At 53.7% G+C, this 11,674-nt stretch overlaps 2 protein-coding genes across 2 annotated transcripts; both read left to right on the top strand.

The window, feature by feature from the left end:
• Window positions 1-5,263: 5,263 nt before the first annotated feature.
• Window positions 5,264-7,325, top strand: ENH_00062070 (hypothetical protein, conserved; the record flags this gene model as incomplete). Its single annotated transcript, XM_013577178.1, has 3 exons — window positions 5,264-5,948; window positions 6,713-6,871; window positions 7,105-7,325. 3 exons carry the CDS (start codon window positions 5,264-5,266, stop codon window positions 7,323-7,325), a joined length of 1,065 nt encoding a protein of 354 aa, XP_013432632.1.
• Window positions 7,326-8,563: 1,238 nt separating this feature from the next.
• Window positions 8,564-10,327, top strand: ENH_00062060 (hypothetical protein, conserved; the record flags this gene model as incomplete). Its single annotated transcript, XM_013577177.1, has 1 exon — window positions 8,564-10,327. The coding sequence occupies one exon, from the start codon at window positions 8,564-8,566 to the stop codon at window positions 10,325-10,327; it is 1,764 nt and encodes a 587-aa protein (XP_013432631.1).
• Window positions 10,328-11,674: the final 1,347 nt, after the last annotated feature.

Raw genomic sequence — 11,674 nt, 5'->3', positions numbered from 1 at the left:
CTAAACCCTAAACCCTAAACCCTAAACCCTAACCATTTCATTAATAGGCCCCAGAATTTCGTCAACTTTTCCAATTTCTTGTTTGTTTGACAAGAAAACCCCTCCAAACCCAAACCCCAAACCCTAAACCCCAAACCCTAAACCCTAAACCCTAAACCCTAAACCCTAAACCCTAACCATTTCATTAATAGGCCCCAGAATTTCGTCAACTTTTCCAATTTCTTGTTTATTTGACAAGAAAACCCTTCCATTAAAATAAGGAACTTGCTGCTGCAGCAAACCCTTGACCAGCAGCTCGTTTTCTGCTTCGTGAACCACTTCGCCAGCCTCTGCGCACAAACCCTAAACCCTAAACCCTAAACCCTAAACCCTAAACCCTAAACCCTAGTTCCTGAACCCTGAGGTGGCACAAAGGGCGCTGAAGCTGCGAAGGCTTAGAGAAGAAATAAAATAAACTGAAAGAAAGAGGCCTGGGTCCGTTCGGGCACAAAAGGGTTTAGGGTTTAGGGTTTAGGGTTTGGCGGCTCACCTATAATTGATTCCGGAGGGCCCTGGTTAAAGCCTGTGAAACGAAACAGCAAACCCCAACAGCAGCAGCAACTGCTGCTGCAGCTGCTGCAGCTTGCTTTGCTGCAACGCTTCGAGCAACGGCTTAGGGTTTAGGGTTTAGGGTTTAGGGTTTAGGGTTTAGGGTTTACCGGCGCCACCCCCTCCTCTGCCCCCTCTAAACCCTCCGCGGCCTCCTCGGGCCCCTCGAAAACCCCCGCGGCCTCCGCGGCCACTCATCTGCAGCAGCAGCAGCAGCAGCAGCAGCAGCAGCAGCAGCAGCAGCAGCTGGGGGTTTACTGCAGCAACTGCTGCTGTGGCTGCTGCTGCTTGCTGAGTACTTGCTGCTGGAGAGGCCTACGCAGCTTGGAAAGGCCCAAACCAAAACCCTAAACCCTAAACCCTAAACCCTAAACCCTCGCGGTTTACCTTGCGCAATTACTTCAGTAGAGCCTCTGTGGGCTCCTGAACCCTAAAAGTGAGAAAACCTCGACGTTGGGCTTCGTAGACTTTAGGGTTTAGGGTTTAGGGTTTAGGGTTTAGGGTTTAGGGTTTAGGGTTTGGCTATGCTGCGATTGGGGGTCGGGCCACCCGCCTTGATGCAGCAAATAGAGCAGCAGCAGCAGCAGCTGCAGCAGCAGCAGCAGCAGGAAGCAGTAGAACTGAAATATTTGTTGCCTAGACTAACAATTCAAATAAACTTCGGCTCGTAAACCCTAAATCTTAAACCCTAAACCCTAAACCCTAAACCCTCGAACTGGTTGGGGCCCCCTGCATGCGGCGTGGGGCTTCGATGCAGCTTAAACCCTAAACACTAAACCCTAAACCCTAAACTAGCGATAAGAATTTAACCCTTAGAGTTATTTTGTTGAAATTCGAAAAAGGCAACTGAATGTAAACCCTAAACCCTAAACCCTAAACCCTAAACCCTAAACCCTAAGCCCTAAACGCGCAATCCTAGCCCCGAGCCCTAGAACTTTTGATCCAACGCAACTGCAATTAGGGTTTAGGGTATAAATTTTAGGTTTTAGGGTTTCAAATTTGTGGTTTAGGGTTTAGGGTTTAGGGTTTAGGGTTTTTGCTTTTCTGTGTGTGAGACTGCTGCTCTGGTTTATCTCCCCGCTACTCTCTAAACCCTAAACTCTAAACTCTAAACCCTAAACCCCAAGCCTAAAACCCTAAACCTCAAAACCCAAACCCTAAACCCTAAACCCTAAACCCTAAACCCTAAACCCTAAGAACAAGCTTGGTGTGACAAAGAAAGTTTCCTGCGACGTAACAGCGCAACCTCTAAGCTGCAGCTAGTTAGCTGAAACTCACTGCAGCAGCAAGCTGCAGCAAGCTGCAGCAAGCTGCAGCAAGCTGCAGCAAGCTGCAGCAAGCTGCAGCAAGCTGCAGGTAGCCGCAGCTAGCTAGCTGCGGCTAGCTAGCTGAAGCTAGCTGCGGCTAGGTAGCTGAAGCTAGCTGGCTGCACCTAGCTAGCTAGCTAGCTAGCTAGATGCTGAGACTAGCTAGCTGTAGCTAGCTGCAGCCACCTAGCTAGCAAGCTGGCTAGCTAGCTCCTAGGACTGGCTAGCCAATACTTAGCTAGCTGCAGCTAGCTGCAGCTAGCTAAGTAGCTACCTAGCTGGCTGCTGGGGCCAGCCAGTTGCAGCTAGCTGCAACTAGCTAGCCATCTGCAGTCGGCCAAAGCTTCCTAGCTAGCTTAAGTCAGCTGCAGCTAGCTAGCTAGCTGCATGTAGCTAGCTAGCTAGCTCGCAGGACCAGCTAGCTGCAGCTAGATAGCGGAAGACTTGCAGCATTCTAGGTTTAGCTAGCTGTGGCTAGCTGCTAGCTAGCTAGCTATAGCTAGCTAGCTAGCTACAGCTAGCTAGCTACAGCTAGCTAGCTGCAGCTGCAGCTAGCTGCGCGGCATGGTGGCATTTTGAGGTGTATGTACACTTGAATGAGTTCAAAAAGATGCAAATATAATAAAATCATTTTTAGAAATAAATAGAAATGCATTTAAATCTGCTGCTGCTTTGTTTCAATTTTTAAATAAATTAAAAAGAAATAAAAATAAAAAAGAATTAAAAAGGAGCAGCAGAAAAGGCTCGTTTTACGCGAGGTGTACGTACACCCCAATTCGCTGACTTGAGCCGCTCTTCGAATTTTGCATTTAGGAAATAAATGAATAAATGAATAAATAAATAAATAAATAAATAAATAAATAATAAGTAAATAAATAACAAGTAAATAAATAAATAAACAAATAAATAACTAAATAAATTATATAAATAAATAATATAAATAAATAAATAGATGAATAATGTGTAAACAAATAAATAAATATATAAATATATAAATAATAAGTAAGTTAATAAATAAATGAGTAAATAAATAGTAAATAAATAAGTAAATAAATAAATAAATAAATAAATAATATAAATAAAATAAATAAATAAATAAATAAATAAATAATATAAATAAATAAATTATATGAATAAATAAATGGATAAATAATAAACAAATTAATAAATGAATAAATATTAATTGTTTTGTTTTGTTTCTTTTTTTTTTCCAAGTGATAAACTTGTTAAGCTTTGTGGCCGAAGTAATTTAAAAAAATTTGAAGTGAAATGCAAATAAAAGATAAATAAAATAAAAATAAAAATAAAAATAAAAATAAAAAATATGATTAAATACTTTAAATTATATTATTTCAAATATTCAATTAAACAATTAAACAAATAATTAAATAATTAATTAATTTAAATGAACAAGAAAGAATGCTTTGAGGGAATGCAAAACTGAAAGAAAAGAGTAAACAGCCAAAAGCTCAATTGCCTCCACCCTAAACCCTAAACCCTAAACCCTAAACCCTAAACCCTAAACCCTAGACAAGCAGTTCGATTGTGCGCTTGCCTCAGTGCATTCACTGAAGGCGCCGTAGGAGTTTTAATGCCCGGCCCCACATAAACCCTTACGGCCTAGGGTTTAGGGTTTAGGGTTTAGGGTTTAGGGTTTAGGGTTTAGGGTTTCTAGGGCCTCTCCTTCCCAGCAGCAAACGTGAAAACTTAAAAACGAAAAAGCAGCTCGGGGGCCCCCAGCAGCAAATCACAGAACCCATAAGGGGCCCCCAAGGGTACTGGGGGCCCCCCAGAGGATCCTAGAGGGTACTGGGGGCCCCCCAGGGGCCCTAGAGGGTACTGGGGGCCCCCTAGAGGGACCTAGAGGGTACTTGGGGGCCCCCAGGGGGCCCTTAAGGGTACTGGGGGGCCCCCAGAGGGCCTAGAGGTACTTAGGGGCCCCCCTATGGGGTCATAGTGTACTGAGGGGCCCTTTAAGGGCCCCCAGGGGGCCCTAAAGAGGGCTTGGGGGGCCCCCTTGGGGCCCCAAAGGGTACTGGGGGGCCCCCTAAGGACTATGAGGATTACTGGGGGCCCCTAAAGGGCCTTAAGGGCACCGGGGGGCCCCTACAGGCACTAAAAGGGTACCGAGGGGCCCCCTGGGGGCCCTCAAGGGAACTGGGGGGCCTCCAGGGGGCCCCAGGGGGCCCCCAGGGGGCCTTTAAGGGCACTGAGGGGCCCCCATGGGGCACAAAAGGGTACTGGAAGGTCCACAAGGGGACAAAAAGGGTACTGGGGGCCCCCCGGGGGCCCCCAAAGATTTAGAGGGGCCCCCAGGGGGCCCTGCAGGCTGCTGGGGGCCCCCCCAGGGGCCCACAGGGTACTAAGGGGGCCCCTAGATGCAATTAAAGGGTATTGGGGGCCCTTGGGGGCCCCAAAGGGTACTGGGGGCCCCCCGGGGGGCCCCGGGGGCCCTGGGGAGGTGTTGGGTTTTGCTGTTCTGGCTGCAGATTGAGAATGAGGGTTTAGGGTTTAGGGCTTAGGGTTTAGGGTTTAGGGTTTAGGGTTTTCTAGGGCTAAGTTCCGCTAGGGTTTAGGGTTTGGGAGATAGGAGGGTTTGGGGTTTCTGGAGAGGGCGAGAGCCACCGGTCTGTCCGCTGTCGGCGGCGGTTAGGGTTTAGGGTTTGAGATTAGGGTTTAGGGTTTAGGGTTTAGGGTTTGTTGAGCCGTCTGATAGCAATAAACTCGAAAGAGCGAATCGATTCTGCAGCAGGAGGAAGTCATGGGGATTAGGGTTTAGGGTTTAGGCCCTAGGGTTTAGGGTTTAGGGTTTGCGCGGGTCGCTGGCGAGGCGGCGACGGCGGCGCCGCCGAGGGTTTAGGGTTTAGGGTTTAGGGTTTGGGGTGCTGCTCTCGTCCTTTGTTGATTTAATTAAAACCCTTATTTTTATTTTAGAGGTTTTCTGCTGCTTAAGGGTTTAGGGTTTTCGCGGGGTCTCCGGCTGCTGGCAGCAGCGGCCCCGTGACTGGGGTTTAGGGTTTAGGGTTTAGGGTTTAGGGTTTACGGCGCCTTCAACGGCTTCTCACTCTCCCCGCCCCCAAAGCCTTTCTAAATGAATATCCCTCTAGGGTTTAGAGACAAACCCTCGTTTCTCTAAACCCTCTAAACCGCCGTCGACTCTGCGGCGGCGCTGGCTGAGGGTTTAGGGTTTAGGGTTTAGGGTTTAGGGTTTGCGGGGCCTTCTGGCGCGCCTGCAGGGCAACTTTGTCTCAGCGGCTCCCTCTGCTCCAGTACACCAGCGAGGAGAACCCAACGAAGGCTCTAGGGTTTAGGGTTTAGGGTTTAGGGTTTAGGGTTTAGGGTTTGGGGTTTAGGGTTTAGGGTTTAGGATGGGGAACCTTCTCGACAGCGAGTGTATAGACAAGACAGCCATCTGCAGCTGTCTTCGCCCGGAGCAGCAAACAGAGGAGGGGGCCCTGGAAGTTCCTGCTGCTGCTGCTGCTGCTGCTGCTGCTGCTGCTGCTGCTGCTGCTGCACCGGACACGAACTACCAACGCGCAGCCGACGCAGCAAAAGCAGCAGCGAGGCCGCGCAGCAGCAGCAGCAGCAGCAGCAGCAGCAAAGGAGCAGCAGGAAAAGCAGCAGCTGGGGCTAAGAAGACCCCCAAGAAAGGGTCTCGCTCGAAAGATCCTGCTGCTGCAGCACCTGCTGCTGCTGCTGCTGCTCCTGCTGCTGCTGCTCCTGCTGCAGACCGCGATGCTGCTGCTGCTCCGGCCGAAGCTTCTAAGCCAGCAGCAGCAGCAGCAGCAGCAGCAGCAGCAAAAGGACGAGAGGCAGCGGCAGCAGAAGCGCCTTCCGCTGCACCTGCCGGGCCTCCACCATCGTCCGCTCCAGCAGCAGCAGCAGCAGCAGCAGCAGCAGCAGCAGCAGCAGCAGCAGACACAAAGTGGATTGCGGGGTCTTTGTCTCTCCCAGTAGATCTGCATGTGCTGCAGCAGGTGGCTCGAGAGCCTTTTGTTATTCAGCAGCTGCTGCTGCAGTCTGTTTTCAATAAGTGGGACCCCCAAGGCACAGGTTTGCTGCTGCTGCTGCTGCTGCTGCTGCTGCTGCTGCTGCTGCTGCTGCTTCGCGTGCTGCTGCTGCTGTTAATGCTGGTGCTGCTGCTGCTGCTGCTGCTGTGCTTTTACTGTTGCTGCGTGTGGCGCCAGTACTGCCGCTGCCGCAGTTGCTGCTGTTGCTGCTGTTGAGGCTGCTGTTGCTGCTGCAGGGGTTGCTGTTGCTGCTGCTGCTGCTGCTGCTGTTGTTGCTGCTGCTGCTGCTTTGTTTTGTTGCTGCTGCTGCTGCTGAATGTGGCTGCGCTGCTGCAGCTTACACCTGTACCTCTCCCATGCTCACTCTCTTCCTTGCTGCTCCTGTTGCTGCTGCTGCTGCTGCTGCTGTTGCTGCTGCTGCTGCTGCTGCTGCTGCTGCTGCTGCTTAGGTTTATCTTTGGACAGCCTGCACCTGGTAGTCTCTTTTCTTTCTGAATGGACTTGCTGCTCAAACCCTAGAGAAGCAGAAGACCGCCTTTTTGGCTTCTTGGGCAATGATTCCAGTAAACCCTAAACCCTAAACCCTAAACCCTAAACCCTAAACCCTAAACCTTAGAACCTGGTCTGCTGACAGTCGGTGCCCCCCCTGCTTTGCTGCTAAACACAAGAGAGTCACCAGGGTGCTCTGCTGCAGCAGCAACAGCAGCCACACCTGCAGCAGCAACAGCAGCAGCAGCAGCAGCAGCAGCAGCAGCAGCAGCAGCAGCAACTTTGCTGTGTGGGGCCTCATTTGGGGTGTCTATACAGCTCTTTCCGCTTCTTCTTTTGTCTCTCTGGTGGAGTCTGTAAATGAATTTGAGGCAGCAGCAGCAGCAGAAGCCTTCCAGCAGCTGCAGCAGCAGCAGCAGCAGCAGGAGCAGCAGCAGCAAGACCAACTCGCTGTTGACCTCCCTGATGCGAGAGCAGGTACACTACTGCTGCTGCTGCAGCAGCTGCTGCTGCTGCAGCAGCAGCTGCTGCTCTTGCTGTTGTGGCGAAAGCCCCCGATCATTTGCGTGCAGCGCGTTTGCTGCTGCTGCTGCTGTTGCTGCTGCTGCTGCTGTTGCTGCTGCTGCTGCTGCTGTTGCTGCTGCCTCTACAAACTCCCGTGCGCCTCTCCTCTGCTGCTGCTGCTGCTGCTGCTGCTGCTGCTGCTGCAGCACTGTTTGAGCTTTGCGAGACTACCCTTGGGGGCGGCTGGCTGGAAGCAGCAGCAACAGAAGTGCTGCTGGATGCAATCTGCAGCGCAGCAGATTATCAGCTGCTGCTGCAGGACTTCGTAGCTTTGCTGCAGTCACTTGCTGCTGCTGTGAGGGACCTTAACTTGCTCTACAGATACAAGCAGCAGCAGCAGCAGCAGCAGCAGCAGCAGACGGAGTAGAAGCACCTGCAGCAGCAGCAGCTGCGGCGGCAGCAGCAGCAGCAGATGGTGCAGCAGCAGCAGAAGCTGCAGCCGAACAACTGGGAGGGAACAAAGTGCAGCAACTAACCAAGTAGCAGCAGCAGCTACTGCAGCAGCAGCTGCTGCAGCAGCAGCTGCTGCAGCAGCAGCTGCTGTAGCAGCAGCTGCCCCAATAACAACAACAACAGCAGCAGCAGCAGCAGCAAAAGCAACTATGGCTGTTATATGGGGTCTTGCCCCACCGCTATTGGGGGCCCCTTGGGGGCCCGTTGGGGCCCCCTTGGGGGCCCCCTGGGGGCCCCCTTGGGGGCCCCCTTGGGGCCCCCTTGGGGGCCCCTGGGGGCCCCTGGGGGCCCCCTGGGGGCCCCTGGGGGGGCCCTAAACAACGAGGGCTCTACTGGGAGTTGCTTATGGATGCTTAGAGACAGAAAAGCCGAGGGTTTGGGGTTTAGGGTTTAGGGTTTAGGGTTTAGCAGCAAGGGTTGAGGCCTAACGGGAGCAGCTTTAGGTGTGCTGCGGCAGTGGCTAGGGTTTGGACAGAGCCGCAAGGAGGGTTTAGGGTTTGAAGATTTAGGGTTTAGGGTTTAGGGTTTAGGGTTTGGGGGATGCGTGCACACCTCAGACCACACAGATCAGCCACTGGGGCCCCGGGGGGCCCCCGGGGGCCCCAAAGCAGCAATTAAGAGGATTTAAATGGATTTAATTTAATTTAAAAACAAAAATAAATAAATAATTAAATTATTTAATTCAAAAAAGCAATTTAGGGTCCTCCAGAGGGCCTCATTGGCTCGAGGCGCTTCCACCTCAGGGGGCCCCGCGGGGGCCCCTGTGTCTGTGGCGCAGCAGCAGCAGCAGCAGCAGCAGCCCCTGCAGCAGCAGCAGCAGCAGCGAGGCAAGCCCTCAGTTTATTTTAAAGTGGAGGGCAGGCACTGGGCGTACAATCGGAGAAAGCTGCAGCAGCAGCAGCAGCAGCAGTTGCTGCTGCTGCTGCAACCCCACCCCAGTAACCACACAGCAGCAACAACAGCAGCAGCAGCAGCAGCAATCCGTCTCGGGCCCGCATGTCTTAGCTGTGACTGGGCCTGCAGCAGCAGCCGCAGCAGCACTGCAGCAGCAGCAGCAGCAGCAGCAAACTGCCGCAGCAGAGGCCGACGCAACAGCAGCAGCTGCAGCAGCAGCAGCAGCAGCAGAATCTGATGGCTACAGGTTACACAGAGATGGAGGAGCTGTTTAGAAAAAGCACAGAGGCAGCAGCAGCTGCTGCTGCTTCACCTGCTGCTGCTGCTGCTGCTCTTGTCCCCGAAGCCTCAGCAGCAGCAGCAATTGGTGCAGACAGCAGCAGCAGCAGCAACAGCAGCAGCAGCAGCAGCACTGCGGATGGCCGCAAGCGTGGGGGCCCCGCTGCTGCTGCAGAAGAGCAGCTGCCGGCTCGCCGCCGCCGCGTTCCAGCAGCAGCAGCAGCAGCAGCAGCAACAGAAGCAGCAGCAGCAGAAGCAGCAGCAGGCTCTCCAACTGCTTCTCATTCGGGCCTACAGCATTCACCAATATCTGCTGCTGCTGCTTCTGCTGCTGCTGAAGCACCAACTGCAGCAGCAGACGGCCAAAGCGAAGGGACACCCAGCAGCAGCAGCAGCAGCAGCAGCAGCAACAGCAGCAGCAGCAGCAGGAACTCCGGCGGCTGGGTCCCGTTTACAGGCGCAGCAGAGAATAGTGGCGCCTTTCTGAACGCTGGGTTGCAGCAGCAACAGCAGCAGCAGCAGCAGCAGCAACAGCAGCAGCAGCAGCAGCAGCAGCAGCAGCAGCAGCAGCTGGAGGAGCAGCAGCAGCAGGAAACTCCAGAGGCTGAGAGCACCGACACATTTTATTCTGCTCCTCAAACTCCTCGCGCTGCTTCTTCGGAAAGAATTGGTGGTGCTGCTTCTCCTGCTGCAGCAGCAGCAGCAGCAGCAGTTGCTGCTGCTGCTGCTGCTGCTCCGTCTGCGATTGCTGGGGTTGCGTCTGCTCGTGCTGAAGCAGCAGCAGCAGCAGCAGCAGCAGCAGCAGCAGCAGACGAACAGCAAGTGGAAGACATCATTTGCTGCTCACAGGGCTCTCTGAGTGCACTGAACAGCCAACAGAACTCAGCAGCAGCAGCAGCAGCAGCAGCAGCAGCAGCAGCAACAGCAGCAACAGGATCCTGTGGGGGATTGCTGACCTCTCAGCCTTTTCCTCTCTCCCTTTTTGACACACAGCCTGAGCAGCTGCTGCTAGAGCAGCAGCAGCAGCAGCAACTGCAGCAGCAAGAGCAGCAGCAAGAGCAGCAGCGGCTGCTGCAGCAGCAGCAACACCAGCAAGAGCAGCAGCGACAGCAGCAGCAGCTCCCATTCTACCTGCAGAACTTTGCAAGCGTGGTCTCATCTGCCCCGCCAGCTGCAGCAGCAACAGCAGCAACTGCTGCTGCTGCTGCTGCTGCTGCTGCTGGTGGGGGCCCGCCCGACTTGCCGTGGGACAGCAGCAGCAACACCCGCAGCAGCAGCAGCAGCAGCAGCAGCAGCAGCAGCAGATATGCTCTTAAAGGCTCTGTTGCTGCGCTGCTGGCCCACTGCAGCGGCTGTGAGCCCAAAGCCAACAGAATAGAAGACGCTTTGCTGCTGGTGCTGCGGCTGGAGGCTCTGCAGCAGCAGCAGCAGCAGCAGCAGCAGCAGCAACAGCAGCAGCAGCAGCAGCAGCAACAGCAGGAAGTGGAAACGATGCAGCAGTGGAAATTCGTGCTGCTGCAAGTCGGAGGAAACTTCGTCAAGTACCTAAATATCCTTCTCCGAGAGGGAGTAAGCAGCAGCAGCAGCAGCAGCAGCAGCAGCAGCAGCAGCAGCAAACGCAGCAGCAGCCACAGCAGCAGCACTAGCTGTGACGGCAGTAGCAGCAGCAGCAACGGCACCGGCCCATCCACAAAGGCAACCAAGCACAAAGCTCAAAGCAGCTGCGTAGATTCAGGTGCCTAAATGTTAAACCCTAGGGGGCCCCCCTTCAAACCCTAAACCCTAAACCCTAAACCCTAGGGGGCCCCCTAAACCCTAGGGGGCCCCTAAACCCTAGGGGCGCCTGTACGGCTGCTGCGAGGGTTTAGGACTTGTGGAAATGGCAGCTTAAGCACTGGAGGGCCCCAGGGGTTGCAGGGAATAAGTTGTGCTGCAGCAGCAGCAGCAGCAGCAACAGCAACAGCAGCAGCAGCAGCAGCAGCAGCAGCAGTAGCAGCAGCAGCAGCACTTGCTGGGGTAGCAGGTCGTTGTAATGTGGGCTAAAGGCATTTCTGCAGCAGCAGCAGCAGCAGCAACATCGTCCCAAGAACAGCAGCATTAGTCTGTTGCTGCTGCTGCTGCTGCACTGCTGCTGCTGCTGCTGCTGCTGCTGCTGCTGCTGCTGCTGCAGGTCCATGTACGGCCCCCAGGAGTAGCAGCAGCTCTGCTGCTGAACGGCTGCTGCTTCAGGGGCCCCTGTGTGGCCCTGAGGGCCCCCCAGTGGCTGCAGCAGCGGCTGCCGAGGGCTTTGCTGCAGCACTTGCTGCTGCAGCTGCAGCAGCAGCAGCAGCAGCAGGAAGGCGACGCAGAGGAGCCTGCTGCGCTCGCAGCAGCAGGGGAGCACACCCAGCAGCAGCAGCAGCAGCAGCAGCAGCAGCAGCAGCAGCAGCAGAGGCCAAGGGCTGGGAAGCCGCACATATACACCCCGCTGTCTCACATACAGAAAAGTGATGTAGTAAGAAGAGGCTGAGCCTGGGCTCATCAGGGTTTAGGGTTTAGGGTTTAGGGTTAGGGGGTGAGGGTTTAGGGTTTAGGGTTTAGGGTTTAGGGTTTAGGGTTTAGGGCTTTCTGCGTGCTTCAGGTCGACGTCTACTGTGTGTACTGGGAAATGAGGAGAGCCCCTCAAGAAACCGACAGTGGGTTTGGAATTTGGGGTTTAGGGTTTAGGGTTTAGGGTTTGGAATTTAGGGTTTAGGGTTTAGGGTTTAGGGCTAAAGATAAGCTCGGAAGCACAGCTTTCGGGGACTGTGAGCTTACTGGAAGCTCTGTAACCCTCAGGCCGCTGCGACCCACAGCTTAGGGTTTAGGGTTTAGGGTTTAGGGTTTAGGGTTTAGGGTTTAGGGTTTGGGGTTTCTGCAGCTGTGTGCTACATGAACGTGAGGGTCGTCGACGATTCTCTTCCTGTGCCTATTGACCGCAACAAGGCAGCAGAGTTTAGCCTCCAGGTATCTAGGGTTTAGGGTTTAGGGTTTAGGGTTTAGGGTTTAGGGTTTAGGGTTTAGGGTTTAGGGTTTGGGGCACAGAGGCGTCTAGGGTTCACTTTCATTCGC

The sequence above is a fragment of the Eimeria necatrix genome, genomic scaffold (genome assembly GCF_000499385.1).
Source record: "Eimeria necatrix Houghton genomic scaffold, Enh_scaff543, whole genome shotgun sequence".
Taxonomy (NCBI): Eukaryota; Apicomplexa; class Conoidasida; order Eucoccidiorida; family Eimeriidae; genus Eimeria; species Eimeria necatrix.
This window is presented reverse-complemented; position numbering and strand designations above follow the sequence as displayed.